This window comes from Xenopus laevis, chromosome 1L, assembly GCF_017654675.1.
Source record: "Xenopus laevis strain J_2021 chromosome 1L, Xenopus_laevis_v10.1, whole genome shotgun sequence".
Lineage (NCBI taxonomy): Eukaryota > Metazoa > Chordata > Amphibia > Anura > Pipidae > Xenopus > Xenopus laevis.
Window position 1 is genome coordinate 219,588,944 of NC_054371.1, and position 21,880 is coordinate 219,610,823.

The 21,880-nt window shown below is 40.0% G+C and overlaps 1 protein-coding gene across 1 annotated transcript in view; it reads left to right on the forward strand.

Moving 5' to 3' along the window:
* atp8b1.L (ATPase phospholipid transporting 8B1 L homeolog) overlaps nucleotides 1-21,880 on the forward strand; it is a 63,815-nt gene that overhangs the window by 16,329 nt on the left and 25,606 nt on the right. Inside the window, exons 2-13 of the mRNA XM_041570029.1 lie at nucleotides 3,510-3,685; nucleotides 10,012-10,109; nucleotides 10,602-10,715; nucleotides 11,880-11,978; nucleotides 12,931-12,992; nucleotides 14,416-14,488; nucleotides 16,558-16,628; nucleotides 17,544-17,626; nucleotides 19,160-19,318; nucleotides 19,435-19,523; nucleotides 19,904-20,100; nucleotides 20,549-20,757. Coding sequence (XP_041425963.1) covers nucleotides 3,511-3,685; nucleotides 10,012-10,109; nucleotides 10,602-10,715; nucleotides 11,880-11,978; nucleotides 12,931-12,992; nucleotides 14,416-14,488; nucleotides 16,558-16,628; nucleotides 17,544-17,626; nucleotides 19,160-19,318; nucleotides 19,435-19,523; nucleotides 19,904-20,100; nucleotides 20,549-20,757 — 1,429 coding nt within the window. The 5' untranslated portion in view covers nucleotide 3,510. The remainder of the gene's footprint in view (nucleotides 1-3,509; nucleotides 3,686-10,011; nucleotides 10,110-10,601; nucleotides 10,716-11,879; nucleotides 11,979-12,930; nucleotides 12,993-14,415; nucleotides 14,489-16,557; nucleotides 16,629-17,543; nucleotides 17,627-19,159; nucleotides 19,319-19,434; nucleotides 19,524-19,903; nucleotides 20,101-20,548; nucleotides 20,758-21,880) is intronic.

A 21,880-nucleotide genomic window follows, 5' to 3' on the forward strand; every position in this document is an offset into this window, starting at 1 on the left:
ACAACTCGAATGTTTTCTTATTTTAAGGGGTTGCTCACCTTTGAATTAACTTTTAGTATGATGTACAGAGTGATATTCTGAGACAATCTGCAATTGGTTTTAATTTTTTAAGGTTTTTAGGTTATTAAGCTTTTTATTCAGCAGCTCTTCAATTTACATTATAAACAATCTGGTAGCTAGGGACCAAATTACCCTCGCAACCATGCATTGATTTGAATAAGAGACTAGAATATGAATAGAAGAGGACTGTACTAGAAAGATGAGAAATAAAATGTAGCAATAATAAAACATTCGTAGCCTTACAGAGCATTAGCATTTGTTTTGAAGAAGGGGTCAGTGACGCCCATTTGAAAGCTGGAAAGTGTCAGTAGAAAAAAGCAAATAATAATTATAAAAAATAAATAATGGAAAAAAAAAATAATGGCTCGAATCATTTGAATCATTTGAGTTTTCGGGCAAAACCCTCAGAAAAAAAAGTCGGATCGCGGCCGCATCCGACCACCCGTATTGCCTCCATTCTGATCCGATCGTTGGGCACTAGGGACCACGATTGGATCAGCGCGATATCACCCACCTCAAAGTGGGCATATTGGGGAAAGGTCCCTGTGTATGGCCACCTTAAGCCATTCAGCTCAAGATATCCCGTTGTCTTTTGGCTTGCTTCTTACTTTCATAGCGTCTACAGTAAATGTTTTTCTATTACGTGATTCACATCCAAAGAGAAATAGCCTGGAGTTTGGAAAGGCCTCTGTACAGCTGCCTGAAGTTGGTACTTAATCTACTTAATTATTTACATAATGTGAATAGCCTTCCCTACAATGACTCCAGCACTTGCGAGCAGCCATTGTTCAGCTTAAATCAAGGATTTATTTTCTGTTTTCTCTTGAGGAATGTTTGACATCTTGTTTTTTTTTTTATTCTCTATTTTTGTAGTTATTTTTGTGTTCCAGCTCTTGTTCTGTTTTCCCTGGAAAAATAGCCATAATCATCTATTTTCTTTCTTTATGTGTAAAATCTGATAGTTATGCATTGAGCTGTAACACTGTCTTCAGCTGCTTATAGAATCACTAATTCTAAGCAACATTTCAAATGGACTTCATTTTATCTTTGTTTTTTAAATTGTTTGCCACCTTCTTCTGACTTACCCTATGTAAAAAACAAATGCTCTGTAAGACTACTCGTTTATTGGTGTTGCTACTTTTTCTTACTCCTATTTTTATTCAAATCCTCTCCTATTCATATTTCAGCCTCTTGTTGAAATCGGTGCATGGTTGCTAGGGTAATTTGTACTCTAGCAACCAGACTGCTGAAATTGGAAACTGGAGAACTGCTGAATAAAAAGCTAAAAAACACAAAAAATTATAAAAAAAATAAAACCAATTGCAAATTGTCTCAGAATATCTCTCTCTACATCATACTATAATTATCTAAAAGATGAACAACCCCTTTAACGGCCACAGGAAGTCGCCACAATTTGACTAGTATTTTTGGGGGCAAAAGGCTACTGACAATTCCTTATGGACCTAGTTTCCAGTGTTTACAAGCGATGGTATTTTAGCCTTGTAGAGCAGATTTAATGCAGCACATATTCCTATACCCCCTCTTCACTTAAGGGTGAAACAATTACAGTAGCATAGAAGACCGTTTAGGGCTAGTCCACACGGGGAGATAGCGACGCGTTTGCGGTCGCGGCGACAAAGCGCCGCGACAGTCGACGCGACCGGCGCAGGCGACAGTTTTGTATGGGCGCCTATGTAAAAACGCCTGTGCTAACCACACGAGGCGATGCGCTTTTCAACAGTCGCCTGAAAATGCCTCGCCAGGCTTTTTCAGGCGACTGTTGAAAAGCGCATCGCCTCGTGTGGTTAGCACAGGCGTTTTTACATAGGCGCCCATACAAAACTGTCGCCTGCGCCGGTCGCGGCGACTGTCGCGGCGCTTTGTCGCCGCGACCGCAAACACGTCGCTATCTCCCCGTGTGGACTAGCCCTTAAGGTTATGGCAGCCAATCTAAGGTGCTATGCTTGGGTGCTGAATTGTTTTGGATGGGAAATTGGTACTTCAGCCCAAATTATGTGTAAACTTCTGGTACAGTGTTGATATCTGTATTAAAAAGCTACTTGTCCTTTACTGGGTATGTAATTGTGTATTGTCCTTTATTAAGTTGTTTACATACTCATTTACAAACTTGTTACTCTATACAAAGCGCTATTGTGGCCCCATTTAAAATATGCCGTATAGTAGTGATGCGCAGAAAAACTTAACACGTACCCAAACCTAACCTGCAATATCTTAATCCGCACCCGACTGTAACCAGGACTGTATTTAGGTCCGACGCTGCCCTAGGCACTGGACCTAAACATGCCCCTTAAGTGACGCATGTGACGTCAGAGCGCCGTGCATGTGACATCACCCGCATGGACGTTGTGGGAGTGATGTCACACGACATGTAACAGCCCGGCTTCCGCAAACCAACCAGCCCGGCCTCGTACCCCTCACCCCCCCCAGCTCTTTCCTATGGAAATCCGTGGAAGGTGATGTCACACACATGGACGTTGTGGAAGTGATGTCACATGACGTGTGACGTCACTTCCGCTAACCAGCCCGGCCCCAAACCCCTCACTCCCTAGCTCTTTCATCAGATTTCCTATGGAAATCCTTGTAAGAGGCTGGGCAATTTTTTTTTTTAAATTTAAAAATAAATTTATAGGCACCAGAGAGCCACTCCCCAAAACCTGCCACCCTAGGCACAGGCCCTTGGGTACCTTAATATAAATACATCCCTGACTGTAACCCACAATATCTTAATCCACAGCCAAACCTCACCCACAACATTTTGCCAATGTAGGACCCATATCCGAATCCTTTCACTCTGTACGCTACTTTTAGGCGAAACTCTGATTCTAAGAGAGGGAATATTCAGGGAGCAGTAGAGAAGTGCACTTCCCCAGTCTGACCCACACCCAACCTGAACCCACAATGGTTGGCCAAATTTCAACCCAAAGCCACCCAACTGGTGGTCAACCCATGGGTCATGTCACATAGTCAAGTTGGGATTGTTTTTTTTTACAATGACACCTGTGAAGTCTTGGGATTCTCTCCCTGGAGTAGTTGTACTGGCAGATACATTAGCTAGCTTCAAGAAAGGGATTGATACCTTTTTAGCATGCGCAGGGGTGTTTCTGGGGTTGCTGCTGCCTGAAGCCACTATTGCCCTCTCTGCACTAGAAGAACCAAATAAACAGAAATTCAGCTCTTAAAGTTACTAGAGGTGGCCCATGGTTACTGTGTGTTTGCTGCTGCCCGAGACAAGCTTCTCGCCTTGTGTCATTGCAAGAGTAGGCCTGAGCAGAAAAAGAATTTACACAGGATTCCCTTGGACAAATGGTTCAACTCAATGGACGTGTATCTTCGACCATGATTGTGTGTTTTAAGTGAAATCGAATGTATTCTACAGAAAAAAAGTAATCGATCCCCGGAGCACTAACTAGCACCATGTCCCTTTACAGCATGGATACAGATTATGATTCGACCTACGAGGATGAATCCCACGTGCCAAATGATGATGTCGTTCCTTACAGTGATGATGAAACAGATGATGAACTGGACAGTCCCCAGACTGAGGAGCCTGAGCAGAACAGGAGAAATGTAGAGGCTGAGCAGAGCCAGGAACCTGTCATTAAAGGTAAAGGTGCAATAATCTCCACTTTTATGGTCTAATCAAAATGTCTATAAGGGAGTTATTGGGGAAACTTTTAGTATGTTATAGAATGGCTGATTCTTAGCAACTTTTCAACTGGTCTTCATTTTTATTTTTTTTTTATCGTTTTTTAAATTATTTGCTTGCCTCTTCTGACTCTTTCCAGCTTTTAAATGGGGGTCACAGACCCCAGCAGCCACAAACTATTGCTCTGTGACGCTACAATTTTATTGTTGGTGATTACTTTTTATTACTTATCTTTTGGATTTAGCTCCTCTCCTATTCATATGCCAGTCTCTCATTCAAACCACTGCCTAGATTGATTTGGACCCTAGCAACCAGAGAGCTGATAAACAAAAAGTGAAATATTAACACAAAAGTGAAATATTACACAAGGTGGATAACGGGCTGATCCTATCGTTGGCCCTGGGGCCCAACGATCGGATCAGAATGGATGCGATAAGGGCAGTCAATTCACTGGACCGCATCAGCAAACAGACGCGGCCGCGATCCGATGGGATTTTTTTACCCTGCATGGGAAATGGGCCATTTTGTTGCTTGTTAGACAACCATATTCCCCTTGGGTGGTGAAAAACTTTGAAATCATTTTTAAAGCTTTTCACTTCACTATTTATGTCATGTATCACACCCCACAACGTATGCCTGCTGCCTTAATATGTTTATTTTTCTACATATTCTAGGCATTATTTCTTCTAGCATTCGGTACCTGGTATATTAGGGCTCTTATACACGGGTGGTTTTTCCTGCACTCCCCTGCGTTGCACTTTCTTCCGTTCAGCCGCAGGGGAGCGCAGGAGTAGACATACTCCATTATTGTAGAGGGGGCTGTACTCGCCCAGACGCATGTAAGCGCCAAACGGAGGTGGGACGCAGTATGTTGCATTTCTCCTGCATTCAGCGCTTACATGCGTCTATGTGAGTACAGCCCCCTTAACAATAATTGAGTGCGTCTACTCCTGCGCTCCCCTGCGGCTGAACGGAAGAAAGCGCAACGCAGGGGAGCGCAGGAAAAACCGCCCGTGTGCCCTAGAGTATACAGACAATGTTTATCACATACCTGTGTCTGAAGATGTGAGTCAGGTGTCAGAGTTCAGCCCAGTGAAGCTCAGGGAAATTTGACGCCTCCACATTTGCAAATACTGGTATGAGGAAAAGAACAATACATGGAGCATCATGGTTTTAGTTTTATCAGCGATTGCTGAAAAGAAATGTAAAAGCTCCAAAAAAAAAATTTGCTCTTCTTAACACTTTTTTTCTTCTAGTTTTAAAGGTATTAGCAGTTTTATATCTGCTTTTAATAATGAATTTGAATCATTAGCGCCATCTGCTGTTCAAATTTGTGAGAAAAAAACTAATGTCTTGCTCTGCTTAGAACTGACTCAATGCTGACCAGCTTCAACTTCTATCTGAGCAACATCTCTTTACTTTTCTCTCCAACTTAATTTACAGTCAATGATTTTACATGCATTTCCTTACATTTGTCTGATACTGACTTCTATACAGACAACATTCAGTGTGCGGCAAAACCCATTCCCTTTTCTGGCCTGCACAATGCTAGTATATAAGTAATATCCTGAGACAATTTTCAATCAGTTTTCAATTTTTGAATTATTTAGCTTTTTATTCAGCAGCTCTCCAGTTTGCAATTCATCAATCTGGTTGCTGGAGTGCAAATTACCCTAGCAACCAAGTATTTAGTTGAATAATAGACTGGAATATGAATAGGAGAGGCCTGAATAGAAAGATGAGTAATAAAAAGTAGCAACATCAATACATTTGTTTTTAAATGGGGTCAGTGGTCCCCCATCCAAAAGCTGGAAAGAGTCAGAAGAAAAAGGCAAATCATTCAAAAACTATACAAAATACATAATGAATGAAGACCAATTAGAAAGTTGAATTGGCCATTTTATAACATACTTAAAGTTAACACCCCTTTAACTTACAAATTAAAAGGTACAGCTGCCTGTAATGAAACCCAGGGATTCTGCTCAGCAGGGACAAAGATAAGAAATGTATCAACTAAATGTATCCATTTAGAACAATTTGCAGGGTCGGCGACCCCCCCCACCTCCCAGAGCTGCTTTAGAAAGTGAAAAATGACACTTCACACTTCAATATTAGGAAAACAGTGACACATAGAAATTAGAAAGTCATTGGAAAAAGTCTTTATTTCTGGTGAACAATCTGAAAACAACTAGTTGTTTAAAGGTGAACAACCCCTTTAAGTAAATCAGAGCAGTGTGATCAGTGTCGGACTGGCCTGGCGGGATACCGGGAAAAAACCCGTTGGGCCCCGCCGGGCCAGAACCCTTCTCCCGATATTTGCAATCGCTAATTTTTTTTTTATTTCCGGTGATGCGCATGCGCGCCGAGCGGCTTTGTTGCGCATGCGCGCCGAGCGGCTTTGTTGTTGCGCATGCGCGCCGAACGGCTGGGCTGACAGGTTTTAGTAGGGGGGCGGGGGTCGGCGGGGGGCCCCTGGACAGCAGTCCCGGTGGGCCCCGGGCCTCCCAGTCCGACCCTGAGTGTGATTTACAAGATTAGGGTTGCTGAATCTGTCCTTTGCAAGTGCCATACTATAGATTTATTTTAGATTTCTAGTGCTGTGTGCATCAACATTTCTAAACAGAATTTCAGCATATGTGTCAGGTCAGGTTTTACTTTAGTTTTAGGCACTAACACTTTCCTCTGTAACCTGCTCCAGGTTCCACTAAACTGTCGGCTACAGTCTATGACAGGCAGACCTGGACTGGGAGTCAAAATAGACCCTGTCATTCCAAGTACACAGAGGCCCAAACAGCCACCTACCAGCCCAAACAGCCTCTTACCAGCCCACTATATGATAACTTTCTATGGAGCCGTACAGCAGCCCCTCTGGCATTTGCCAGAACCCACAGATTGCCAGTCCGGGCCTGACGGCAGGTGACATTTAACCCTACATGTAGACTAATCAGTATTCAGGGCAGACACATTCTGCACAGCTGCAAAGAAACCAGTTCTGCCTGGAACCTGCATCCATACTGATAACCATCTAGCCATGCAAGATGTGGCTTTAACTATTAGTTGGCAAGCCGGTGTCAAACAGCAGAAAATATGGTGCATATATACTTTTTAAAATGCATTTTAAATTAAATCTTAAAATGTTATGCTTTTATGAAATGTTAACCCTCACAACAAATGAATGGAAAATGACTCAGACCACTCTTCTAAACACTTAAACAATCTAAAGTCGGATGAAAATGTATTTCATGAGAAAAGGAAAGTCTTATGAATGTTGATCCTCTTCGGTTCTGGATTTGACTGGATCAGAGATACTTTTATCAGTATTTGTCTGAATTCGAGAGCCTGGCCTAACTGAATTAAAGTCCTAAATAACTGAAAAAAAATCTGCACGCGCATCTGGTATTTCAGCCCCTGCGCCAGCTTTTCAGGTGCACAAGAAATCCATACCCCTGGATTCCGCCGAGCCCCTACACCTGGATTCGGGGATTCGGGGATTTGGCCAAGCCGTTACCCCTGGATTTGAGGATTTGGCCAAGCCCGTACCCCTGGAATCGGGGATTTGGCAGAGCTCATACCCCTGGAATCTGGGATTCGGCTGAGCCTGTACCCCTGGATTTGGGGATTCGGCCAAGCCCATGCCCCTGAATTCAGGAATTTGGCCGAGCTCGTACCCCTGGATTCGGGGATTTGCCCGTACCCCTGGATTTTGGAATCCACCTATACCCCGAGAAGCAGGGTTTGGTGCATCCCTTCTTAGAATGAACTAGTTAACACAACAGATGGATTTTTGCTGCTCACTAACTTTATTTTCTAAGCAAAGCAACATCACAAGACTTCATCCCTTGCTCACTAAATGAATTTTCAGAATAATAACATTTTACATGCATTCCAAAAACTGTATAGACTGCCCAATAAGCCATAATCACGTCATAAGGAATCCGGTTGTAAACAGAAATTTTTCAGGTTCCACTTTTCTGAAACCTTATCATTTTTAGCTAATCTCTGTCTTAGTAAAGGTCAACAGAGCATCAGGCTGTGGATTGCAGTTGTAAAGGATGGGAACAATGGGGTCATGACCCGTTAAAGGCTTTTATTCCTGGATTAAAGGACCGAGCACCTAATTCAAATGATTTAATTACAGGTGATGTTCTTTCCCATTAGTAGAGTAAAATATTGATTGATTTAGTCATGTGATACACAGCCGTCCTTGTGCCAAACTTTTCCTCTGAAAGAAGCACTGACAGCATTACATGGCTAACTGGCATTCAATGAATTATTCAGGCAAATACCCACTAGACTGGCAGGGACAGGACGGCCTTTATTGTGTTCAGACCATTCCTGCTACATTACATCTACAACTTTGTATAACTTACATTATATTATACACACTTATTTCAGTGTCCTAACCATTTATACCCTAAACCTAAAAGGTTGTGCTCGAAGGGTATTTTTGAGAAGTGGAGATTTTTGTTTGTAAATTCAGGTAAACAGAGGATACATTTTTGGTAAGATAGAGACAAATCTTTGTATAACAAAAGTGCAGGTGAGGTCCTAGCTTGGTCCATTTAGCTGCAAGCTAAGGCAACAAGAAATTAAGGCGAAAAAGGCAAATTATTATGTATTGATTTTGTTATTTCGATTTCAGGGTGGATATGTTCTTCAGTCCCATGCTGTTTAGTCATTTGATAATATTCATCTTTTCATCTATTATCCCGAGACCCGTTATCCAGAAAGCTCCGAATTATGGAAAGGCCATTTCCCATAGACTCCATTTTATCCATGTAATCAAATGTTTAAAAATGATTTCCTTTCTCTGTTAATAATAAAACAGTACCTTGTTCTTGCCTCATTGGAGGCAAAACAATTGTTTTGGGATTAGTCAATGTTTACATGTATGGTCAAAATTACAGAAAGATCCTTTATCCTGAAAACCCCAGGTCCCCAGCATTCTGGATGGTCCAATACCTGTACTAAATAGTAACTGCCCAACAGTCCGACCTCTGTAGGATTCTGTGTTGAGGTCTAATCATATTGGTGTTTAAATATATTTTTGAAACCCCTCTTAAAGCCCTTACTACTCCTTCCATGATTTTAATACAGGTCTCTCCTCTTGCTCCCCAATTTATGTGCTCTTAAAGCTCATACCCTTATCCCTGTGCGGTTCCCCCATTCTACCTAGTGTACAGCTCCTTTAGCAATCTCCTTGTGGTCTCCTACACTCCATTCCTAAAATCTTTGGTCCCTTGCATCTTATTTACTCATCTGGGCCTTCTTCTTCAGTTTCCCAGCTCCTCCCCAACCTCCCATACCTTCCACATCCCCACCAATCTCCATAACCTCACAGCTTTCTCTCCCTCATTCATTTCCATGCTGTTCCTTGTACCGCCATTTTTCTCCATTTTCCCCATGCAGCTCTTTGCTCAAACTCTACACATTTTCTCTCAAGTTCCCCTTTCTCTTAGTAACTTCCCATCTTCATACCCACAAAGCTTCTTCCCCAATGTCCCTATCCTCCCTATCCACACAGAGCAACCCCACTCCAATTAAGTAACCGTTAAATATTTCTACAGGTACGAGATCTCTTATTTGGATATCCAAAATCCAAAAAGCTCTGATTTACAAAACCATCTCCGATAATCCATTTTATACAATTTTTTTTTTTGCAATTCCTTCCTTTTTCTCTGTAATATGAAAACTACTTTGTACTTGCTCCCAACTTGGGGGCATATATGCTATTCGATATTTTGTAGACTTAAAGGGGTGGTTCACCTTCAGTTTAACTTTTAGTATGCTATAGAATGGCCAATTCTAGGCAACTTTTCATATTTGCCTTCTTCTTCTGACTCTTTTCAGCTTTCAAATGGGGGCCATTGACCCCATCTAAAAAACAAATACTCTGTAAGGCTACACATTTATTGTTATTGCTACTTTTTATTACTCATCTTTCTATTCAGCTCCTCTCCTATTTATATTCCAGTCTCTTATTCCAATCAATGAAGTTTTGCTTTGATGATTTGGACCCTAGCAACCAGATTACTGAAATTGTAAACTGGAAAGCTAGTGAATAAAAAGCTTAACTCAGAAACCACAAATAAAAAAAAAAAAGGAAACCAATTGCAAATTGTCTCTGAATATACCTCTATTCACCATACTAACAGTTAACTCAACAGTGAACAACCCCTTTAATCTATGGTAATCCAGACCAGACCAGATTTTGGATAATAGCTCCCATACCTGTAGTCTTTTTGCTTATATATCTTTCAAATTTGTTTTCCTCCATATTTCAGAATGTACCTGGCAAGTAAAAGCAAATGATCGGAATTTCTACGACCAGCCACAATTCAAGAAGAAAGTTTACTTTTGCCTTAAGAAAAGCAAATATGCAGTATGTATAATATATTTCTCTCTCTCTCTCTCTCTCTCTCTCTCTCTCTCTCTCTCTCTCTCTCTCTCTCTCTCTCTCTCTCTCTCTCTCTCTCTCTCTCTCTCTCTCTCTCTCTCTCTCTCTCTCTCTCTCTCTCTCTCTCTCTCTCTCTCTCTCTCTCTCTCATTAATTCCCAATTACATCAGGTTATACCCAGTTTTGTGTCAAGGCCATTCTCATTAATGGTTTTTTTTCAGGAATGGAATTACTAAATTGTAGGAGATAAGGAAGGGACAGGCAATAATTCTGCAAAGCTGAAACTGCAGGCAAGAGCCAGTAACACTTCTTCATGAACTGAGATTATAAAGCAAAACAATATTATATTAAATACTTAATATTTCAGCCATCGAAAAAAAAAATCAAGGGTTATGTTAGCAGCAAATCCTGTTATTTTTTTTAAGATCTCTCCACAAATTCATTTACGTGATATTTTTTCCATTTTCTTCCCGACAGGGAAATGAAATCAAGACCTACAAATACAACCCGATCACCTTCCTGCCAGTTAATTTATATGAACAATTCAAAAGAGCTGCCAATGCTTATTTCTTGGTGTTACTCATCCTTCAGGTAAATAATTCCTTATCAAGTCTTCCGATCATGGTGCTGTAATGATGAAGACTAGTGAAGGTAGTGATGGGCGAATCTGTGCCATTTCACTTTCCCTCATATTTCGCAAATTTTAAATTTAAATTCATGAAAAGGTGTAAAATTTGCAAAAACGCATTGTCAAAATAATTTTGACGAGTAACGCGAGTGACAATTTTTATACGCATGACTATTTTTGTCCAAATGCAAGTCAATGGGTGTCCGAATAATTTTGACGAGCGACAATTTTCATGCGGCGGAAATTTTGATTTTTTGTTTTTTTGATACAGTGGATTTTTCGGCAGCAAACTGTCGCTGCAATTCCGCAAATTAATTCACTTCAGCGAAATTTGTGTCTGGTGAATTTATTCGCCCATCATTACTCGTGGTTCAATCATGTTGGCTGCCTCATGGGATCCTGATAGTGGACTTGTCTTTTCATGTCCTTCCTCTTATAGATTGTAAGCTCTTTTGTGCAGGGTCTTCTTCACCTTTTGTATTGTTTACTGGTCGCTAGGTATGTAATGCTGTATGTTCTCTGTATAAACACATTTATTTTACAGCGCTGCTCAATATGTTCTACATGTCATAAATAATAATAATTTGTTGAAAGTGCATTTTTAGCTAATTTTGTAGCTGAAGCTGAAAGAAGTCACATCTATTAATAGGGATGCACCAAAGCCAGGATTTAGTTATGGATTTTGCCTGGATTCGCCCTTCGCTGAAACCTTGTGCCTGGCCAAACCGAATTGAATACTAATTTGCATATGCAAATTAGGGGCGGGAAGGGAAATCATGCAGCTTTTTGTCGCAACTCAAGGAAGTCCATTTTTTCCCCCCATTTTCCCTTCCTGTCTCTAATTTGTATATTTGCATATGCAAGTTAAGATTCGGATTAGGTTTGGTATTCAGCCAAATCTTTCATGAAGGATTCAGGGATTCGGCCGAATCCCAAATAGTGGATTCAGTGCATCCGTATCTATTACGTTTAGTTCTTCACTGCCTAGTTTTAAGTTAAAAAAGGTCCTTCCTAATGCCCAAAATTACCATTTTCAGCATGTCGCCATTGTGCATATTATCAGTGAATATATGTGGTTTATAGTATGATATGCTAATATTTATAAGGCTTTTTAAATTATATTTCAGGCTATTCCTCAAATATCCACCGTCACATGGTATACCACCTTTATTCCTCTGCTGCTGATGCTGGGGATAACTGCTATCAAAGATCTCGTGGATGACATTGTAAGAATTCTTTTGAACTTGAAGAGCATTGGTTTGAGTTCAAAGCAAAGAATATGAGGATCTGTTGCAGCCAGAAGAAGCCCAGTATTGGGATCAGTCTTGTAGTTTTGCCCCAGGCCCTTCCGCCATTAAAGGGGTTTGTTCACCTTTGAGTTACCTTTTAGTATGAAGAAGGGAATAATAATTGCAATTGGTTTTAATTTTTTTTTTATTATTTGTGTTTCTTGAATACGAATACTAGAGGCTCTTAAAGATGAGTAATAAAAAGTAGCAGTAACAATACATTTGTAGCCTTTGTGTTTAAATGGGGTCAGTGACCCCCAACTGAAAGTTAGAAAGAGTCAGGAGAAAAACGCATATAATTAAAAAACTATTAAAAAAAAAAAAAAATGAAGACCAATTGATTAGTTGCTTAGAATAAGCCATTCTATAACAATAAAAGTTAACTTGAAGGTGAACCACCCCATTAAGGGCAGGGACACATGCTGCTATTTTGGCTGATTAGTCATCCAGCGACAAATCGTTTCTTCTTCGGGCGACTAATCTCCCCAACTGCCTTCCTGCTGGCTAGATTGTAAATCGACTTCGTTTTCCGAAGTCGTCCGAAATTGCCTCATGAGGAAACTTTAGGCGACTTCGGAAAGCCGAATCAATCCAAGTGCTATCCCGCTGGCGATTTACATTCTAGGCAGTTTGGGCAGATTAGTCGCCCGAAGAAGAAGCGATTTGTCGCTGGATGACTAATCTCCCAAGATACCAGTGCGTGTCTCTGCCCTAAGGGTTATGCCACATGTTGCGCTTTCTCTGCCGGCAAAGTGTGGCATAGACTTATGGGCAGTCTTATGTGGACAATTACTTTCTTCTCTTTTGTACTTTTCCCAAAGTCTTATGTTATCATTTGTACTGAAACATTGAGAGGAAAATTGTACCTTGTCTCCCCTTTCCTTTAAAGGCCCGGCATAAAATGGACAATGAAATAAACAATCGCCCTTCTGAAGTTATCACGGATGGAAGGTAACAAAAGGTTTACTTTCTCTGTTTCTCATATCTATATATACTTGATTTTTAGAATATATTTGCCACTGAAGATACAGTAATGTGTAATGTTGTTCAATAGAGCAAATCAGTGCTTGATTAAAAAGAAAAAAGAATCTGCAGTCGTAGCTTGCTTTACGGCTGAGATTCCGAGTAGCTTTATTAGAGCTCATTGTCACACATCTAAATCCCTTTGTTAAGGAAACACAAACCAAACTATGGAAGTTTTTAAATGTCATGTTTTAGAATATATATAAAATAGCAGAAAACTATACAAAAATTAATTAAAAACAGTAAATTTCATGTATGGGACCCTTTATGAGCAAACACGTCATCTATAAATCTCCGAAATTATGGGAAGGCCATCAGTAATTAATTACATAATTCGACATTTTAAAAAATGATTTCGTTTTTCTTTGTAATAGTAAAACAGCAGTTTGTACGTGTTCCTAACTAATCTGCAAAAAATCCATATTGGTGGCAAAACAATCCTATTGGGTTTACTAAAAGCGGTTGTTCACCTTTAAATTAACTTTTAGTATGATGTAGAGTGATATTCTGAGACAATTCTGTTTTTATTATATTTATATTAAATCAGTTATTTAGCTTTTTTTATGCAGCAGCTTTCCAGCTGCAATTTTGGCATTCTGGTTGCTAGGGTCCAAATTACCCTAGCAACCATAAATTTATTTAAATAAGAGACTGGAATATGAAAGGGCATGGACTAGAAAGATGAAAAATAAATGTGTAGCCTTTTTTTTTAGATGGGGTCATTTGAAAATGGTTAACAGTCAGAAGAAGAAGGCAAATAATTAATAAACTATAAAAAAAAAAAAAAAAGAAAACATGAAGGCCAATTGAAAGTTACTTAGCCATTCTGTAGCATACTAAAAGTTAACCTAAAGGTCAACCACCCCTTTTTAAATGATTTTTAGCAAACTTAAAGAGATACTAACACCAGAAATTAAACTCTCTTTTTACATATCTCATAAGATTGCCTTTGAAAGCTACTTATAACTTTGCCATAAAGTATTTGCTCAATGCTTTGAAATTACCAGCCTGATGTTCCTGTATAAGGCGGCTGCCATATTTGTGCAGCAGGAGTCCGTTAGCATTAGAAACCACCAACTACCAATTACTTACACAAACAAACCTCTCTGCAAAAAACAATCAACATGACCCATAGGTAACTTTTAATATACTTTCATATTTTAAAAAGTAGTTTTTTAGTGTCAGTATCCTTAAGTTAGGGTGATCCAAATAACAAGGATCCCTTATCTGGAACACCCCAGGTCCAAGCATTCTGGATAACCTCTCCCACACCTGAATTAACATGAGGAATCTTATTTTTGGAGTAATGAATGAAACATCTACAGACAAAACCCTTTTTATCCTCTTCTAGATTTAAGAAGACAAAGTGGAAACATATTCGTGTTGGAGATATCATACGTATTAAAAAAAATGAATTTATTCCAGTGAGTATGACGTGTGTGTTTGATCCCAATAACTACTTGAATATTAATAATTTATAATTGCAGGACCATATTCTAGAGTAAGGTCTTAAACCTTTCTATTTTGCTGCTCCTTTACTGTTCCCAAATCCCTTCCTATTATGTCTCTTCCCTCATAGCCTCTGTATATTTATACTTATTTATTACAATGTTTGTACTTTTCTGTACATCACTGAGATTTCATTTAAAGGATAAGTAAACCTTAAAAATATGTGACTATAAAAGGAATGAGGGTGCTATTTATAGTACTTTTGCAATGTACATTCATTATTTATTTATTTTTTTAATTACAAGATATTAAAGGATACATGTACTGTTAACATGAATGAATTTTGTTACAACAGCGCCACCTGCTGGTCATTTTCTGACCAGTCGGACGACCGAGTAGTATTTTTTTTAGTTGTAATATTGATGTGTAGGCGCCATCTCAGGTCATTTTGCCTGCTCATGTGCTTTCAGAAAGAGCCAGTGCTGCACTATGGAACTGCTTTCTGACCGGCTATTGTTTCTCCTACTCAATGTAACTAAATGGGGTCGCAGAGGGACATGGGTTTTTACTATTGAGTGCTGTTATGTCTACCAGGGATCTGGTTACCTTCCATTGTTCTGTTGCTGGGAGGGGGTGATATCACTCCAACTTGCAGTGCAGCAGTAAAGAGTGACTGAAGTTTATCAGAGCACAAGTCACATGACTGGGGGCATCTGAGAAACTGACATTATGTCTAGCCCCATGCCAAATTTTCAAAATTAAATATAAAGAAATCAGTTTGCTCTTTTAAAAAACGGATTTCAGTGTAGAATTCTGCTGGAGCAGCACTATTAACTGAGCATTTAGAAGAAAAAGAAAAATGTTCCCTCAACAGTATACCTTTAAATAAAGATGTACATTTTCACCTGCCACTCGTCACTTGCAATAGCTAAGGCAGAGTACTAAGGCAGACAATACTTTGAGTGCCTTACCCCTAGATCCCTACCTCCACGATATCTCAGGCTTAAAGAAAGTAACATCTTGTTAAATAAACGTTAATATGGCTCTGATACCTTTAAAAAGCAGCGGTTCAAACTGTGTGTTTTATACTTAAAACAAATATTCACTTAAACTAAAAATATACAATGGAATTAAGTTAATACAGAGTATTATCCCGTTACAGACAGGCATCATACTTGCTACACCAATACTTGAATATAAAAATACTTATTAGCTGAATAGGCGCATATCGGGAATATCTTCATTTGGACTCACAGCAACACTAAACTCTACATTAAAGGGGTTGTTCATCTTTGAGTTAACTTTTAGTATGATGTAGAGAGTGATATTCTGAGACAATTTGCAACTGGCTTTCATTACGGAGTTATTTAGCTTTTTATTCAGCAGCTATCCAGTTTGCAGTTTCAGCAATCTGGTTGCTAAGGTGCAAATTACCCTAGAAACCATGCCCTGATTTGAATAAGAGACTGGAATATGAATAGAGGACCTGAATAGAAAAATGTGTAATAAAAAGTAGAATTGGGTCAGTCACAGTGACCCCATTTGAAAGCTGGAAAAAGTCAAGTCAGAAGAAGGCAAATAAATTTAAAAACAATAAAAAATAAATAGCAAAGACCAATTGAAAAGTTACTTAGAACTGGCCACTCTATAACATGCTAAACGTTAACTTAAAGGTGAACCACCCCATTAAAGCACAGGATGCTGGGAATTGTTGTTTCAACAGCAGGAAGGGTTTGCAACCTAATCATTTTAATAATTATATATAATAATAATAATAATTAAATAGTTGCATGATGGCTTATTTGCTGCTATCCAGTGGGAAGATTCTCATGCCAATTCACTTCATAAATGAGTCTGGCTAAAGGCCATAATAAACGTAAGTGATAACCTTTTCTGCAGGAGCTAAAATTCATGCCCTGCATCTCTGTGATGTTTGGGTGCCCAGATCCAAATCATCTTACCCAGCGCCTTGTTTAGATTGGAATTCTGACCTCTCATGGAGATTCTTGGTAATTTACAACCTTTATTGTATGTTCTCTTACAGGCAGATGTACTGTTACTTTCAAGCTCAGAGCCCAATAGCTTGTGCTATGTAGAGACGGCAGAGCTGGACGGGTACGTTTACTTACTTCCATGGATAATAATCATATGATATAGCTGCATGACCATTTCAATAGCACTTTCTAAATCATACTAAAAGTTAACTCAAAGCTGAACAACCCCTTTAATGGTCAGGGCACACAGGCAGATTCGGGGAGATTAGTTGCCCGGCAACAAATCTTCTCTTTTATATTTACATATTGTGGCAGATGGCACTCGGAGCAATTTGTTTTCCGAAGTTGCCTGAAGTTTCCTTGTGAGGCAACTATGGGCGACTTCGGGAAAACAAATCTTTCCCAGTGCCATCCTGCCGGCGGGAAGGCAGGGGAGGCAGTTCGGGGAGATTAGTCCCCCTGAGATTAGTCCCCCTGAAGAAGAAGAGCTTTGTCGCCGGGCAACGGATCTCCCCGAAGCAGCCTGTGTGCCCTGATCCTTAAAGGGGAAGTAAACCTAGTCTGCGCAAACCCCCCACCCCCCCTCCCATTTGTTACCCTCCCTCCTCCCCCTGGCCTACCCTCCCTGCTGGGCAAATGCCCCTAACTTGTTACCCTTCTGCGCAGGTCCAGTCCAGGGAGTTCACCGACGACATCTTCTTCCACGCGATCTTCTTCCTGCTTTGACCGGCGCATGCGCAGTAGGATCATTTCGCCGGTACGATCTACTGCGCATGCAAGTGACTTTTGGCACATGCGCAGTAGATCCGTACCGGCGAAATGATACTACTGCGCATGCGCCAAAACGCCGTTCAAAGCAGGAAGAAGATCGCGTGGAAGAAGATGTCGTCTGTGAACTCCCTGGACTGCACCTGCGCAGAAGGGTAACAAGTTAGGGGCATTTGCCCAGCGGGACGGGTAGGCCAGGGGGGAGGAGGGAGGGTGGGCAACACATAAATCGACAATGAAAAACTAATCATTCTGCTTATCTTTCAAGGGAAACAAACTTGAAATTCAAAATGTCGCTGGAAGCAACCGACGAATATCTCCAAGGCGAAGGAGACCTGGCAGGGTTTGACGGTAATAGTTTATTTAGTTGTACATTTGTATTGTATTTTATGGGTCCAAATGAGACCCTAAATATAGCAGCCTCCTACAGATGTAATTTCAATTTGAGGATAGGTAGTTATGTTACAGTAAAGGCCTGAATGGGGTTACTTGTTGAAATAAATGGAGAACCCCCTACTATAGCCTATGCTAGGAGCCGAATTTCAGGAACATTTCTAGGTTGCATAGGTAGCCAAATTCGTTAATTTAGGTTTTTCGATCTAATGTTGTCATTTTTCCTGAATCGTCAGGTTAAGCAATTTCAATAATTTCAACCCCCCAAAATTTTACTTATCCATATAACCCATAACTTTTATAGTGATGGGGAGGGTCCTATTTTAGGGAAGCAAAGGGTCAAGTCTCTTATTATAAATGTATAGAAACTAGATGTAAAAGCTGATAAAGACGGTTGGTTCTGCAGGGAATGGAATACTGAATGAATGAGTGAGAAACGTGTTGCTGCTTTCATGGCTTCAATCCGCATTCACTTTGGAATAAAATTCAGCTTGAGGCCCTGAAGGGATGTTCCCTTGGAATAAAAGCAGATTGTTGGGAGGATAGTCAAGCATGACCAAGTAGTTAATCAAACCACCTCAAATGCTTACTAGCCAGTTCTTTAAAGAAACATTGCCATTTATAAAAATATATATATTCTTTACAGAACAGCCATCAGAAATCGCAGGGCCCCATACGACAAAATTTCCTGGGCCCCCTGGGCTGCACCCACCGCAAGCCCCACCTACAGGTCCGCCCTCCCCACTCCACAGGTCCACACCCCACCACACAGTAAAAAAAACAAAAAAAATATTGGTGGCTAGGGTTCCCACATGTTAATAAAAAATAAAAAGATATTGGTGGTCAGGGCCCCCCATAAAAAAACATTTGTGGCCAGGACCCCCATTAAAAAATATTGGTGGCCAGGGCCCCCCTCCACATTATGAGAAAATTGGTGGCCAGGGCCCCTTAAACACCCATGCCATCCCAAAGTCAGCAACTCTCAGAAAGATGGGGGGCCCGGCTAATCAAGTAAGTATGACGTGGCCGGGCCCCCCTTACCCTTGGGCCCCCTACAACTCTCCCCCCTGTCCCCCCCTGATGGCTGCCCTGATTCTTTATTTTAGAGCAGAAAATATATCTTGAATCATTAATCCCTCCCCCATTTGGAATTTCAACAACAGAGAGGTGTTAGAGTTGAGTGCTGCTGCTGTGCTCTAACATCCCATAGAATAGTGTTGAAATACTTTCTGCCAATTTAACACTTTGATCTGCACACAAAGTAAACCCTCAAAACAAATGTAATATTTCTCTTGTTGCTTTTTCAAGCGTGTTTGCACTTTTTTTTCTAGTTTTTAACCTGCCAATATGATGAATTTGAGACAAAATCATCCGTTGCTGTTCATTTTGCCAGACTTGACATTTGTCGTTCCACTATAAGAAAGAAAACAAATGTAAAAACAAAACAAAATTGATCCAAGAAATGACTGGACAACATCTGTTTTGCATTAGGTTTGGTGGAGTGCGAGGAACCAAATAATCGTTTGGATAAGTTTGTTGGGACATTGTTCTGGAGAGGCAATAGTTTTGGTCTTGATGCTGATAAAATTCTACTTCGAGGTTGCACTATCCGAAATACAGAGTACTGTCATGGACTGGTCTTATTTGCTGGTAAATTTAATATTTAAGATTATTCTTTGGGGGGGGGGCACCTTTAGACACATTGAACAGCATGAATAACTTGTTAGTGATTAGTTTAATAAACTGTGGATACATTTCTTTTGTAGGTGCTGATACCAAGATTATGAGAAACAGTGGGAAAACCACATTAAAGAGAACAAAAATTGACTATCTAATGAACTGCATGGTGTACACGGTAATTAGCCATCTAATGATGAATGAAGAATTCTCAGCCTTTTCATTTTCTACCTATATTTCATGAAACCAGTTACAGTGCTTTTATTTATGTCTTCATATTGTTACTTTAATATGGAAACTGTTTTAGTCAAACTTCATATTTAACATCTACAGCTTTTTTCATATAGTGAACAGAAATGTAAGAATAATAGTGTCATGACAAAGTCTATAGAGCGCTCAGTAAGCCTGGCGGGGCACTCCTAAAACTGACTTATGGATCTCTATTTGGAAAGCCCCAAATTATAGAGCATGCCTTTTAAATGCCATACCTCTAGCTATGTTAAGCATTTCTTTTACATTTACATATTTATCTTTTTTTTTTGTTTGTTTTTGCAATAGATATTTGTACTTCTTATCTTGGCTGCTTCTGTACTTGCCATAGGACAAACATTTTGGGAAGGAGAACTAGGTGCCTCTAATGTTTCCTGGTATCTTTATGATGGGAAAGACTATTCTCCCTCATATCGAGGATTTCTTGCCTTTTGGGGTTACATCATTGTACTGAACACCATGGTACCCATTTCTCTTTATGTAAGGTAAGACCTTGCCCTTTATCAGCCCTGATTAGTAAAAATACTGGCTGAAACTCAACATAAAGCAAATTGATGCAAGAATGCTGGGATTCCTATGGGAAGGGAATTGCATTAAGTTAAGAAGATCCATCCTGCAGCTCCTCCAGACAGAGCTTGATAAAGGGCCGAGAACATGCCTGAAATGTTGCTCTGTTACAGGTCGTGAGCCATATGTTCTAATAAAAGCTTTTTAAATTAAATGTCCTGCATTTAATTGGAGCCCCTCCAGACAGGTCCAAACCCTATAGTACTCCCTTTAGCAGTAGGTCTGCTCTTGCAACCGACTTCCATTTAGCAACGTATTAGCCCTCATAGTGCCTTTCCAAAATCTGGAAACAACAGTTGAGCAAATGCATTTTATAATTTTGCCAAAAAGAACTAATTCTTTTGATCATTCCTTCTAAATATATAGCGTTGAAGTTATTCGTTTGGGTCAAAGTTACTTTATCAACTGGGACCTTCAGATGTACTTCAGTGCAAAGGATACGCCAGCCAAAGCCAGGACTACAACTCTAAATGAACAGCTCGGTCAGATCGAATATATCTTCTCTGATAAGACTGGGACGTTGACACAGAACATTATGACTTTTAAAAAATGCACAATTAATGGCACCACTTATGGTAGGTTATTCTGTAGATTTCTGTAGATTTATCCCATAACTGTCATAAGGCAAGAATGTTAAGTCACAAATTCAAATCAGGAGTGCTTCCATCTTTTACCTATGTATTGGTAATTTACAGTAAGGGGTATATTATCCCTTATAATACATGAGTGATACTCAGAGTTCCCTGTATAACTCAGCCTGCAGCCTTGTGCCTTTATATGGTCACAGAACATCCCCTCAGTGACTTCTAATATCCTTATCATTTACAATAGGAGGTACATTATCCCTTATAATACATGAGTGATACTCAGAGTTCCCTGTATAACTCAGCCTGCAGCCTTGTGCCTTTATATGGTCACAGAACCCCTCAGTAACTTCTAATATCCTTATCATTTACAGTAGAGGGTACATTATCCCTTATAATATATGAGTGATGCTTGGAGTTCCCTGTATAACTCAACCTGCAGCCTTGAGCCTTTATATGTACACAGAACCCCTCAGTGACTTCTAATATCCTTATCATTTACAGTAGGGGGTACATTATCCCTTATAATACATGTGTGATACTCAGAGTTCCCTGTATAACTCAGCCTGCAGCCTTGTGCCTTTATATGGTCACAGAACCCCATAGTAACTTCTAATATCCTTATCATTTACAGTAGGGGGTACATTATCCCTTATAATAAATGAGTGATGCTCAGAGTTCCCTGTATAACTCAGTCTGCAGCCTTGAGCCTTTATATGTACACAGAACCCCTCAGTGACTTCTAATATCCTTATAATTTACAGTAGGGGGTACATTATCCCTTATAATACATGAGTGATGCTTGGAGTTCCCTGTATAACTCAACCTGCAGCCTTGAGCCTTTATATGTACACAGAACCCCTCAGTGACTTCTAATATCCTTATAATTTACAGTAGGGGGTACATTATCCCTTATAATACATGAGTGATACTCAGAGTCCCCTGTATAACTCAGCCTGCAGCCTTGTGCCTTTATATGGTCACAGAACCCCATAGTAACTTCTAATATCCGTATCATTTACATTAGTGTACATTATCCCTTACAATAAATGAGGGATGCTCCGAGTTCCCTGTATAACTCAGCCTGCAGCCTTGTGCCTTTATATGGTCACAG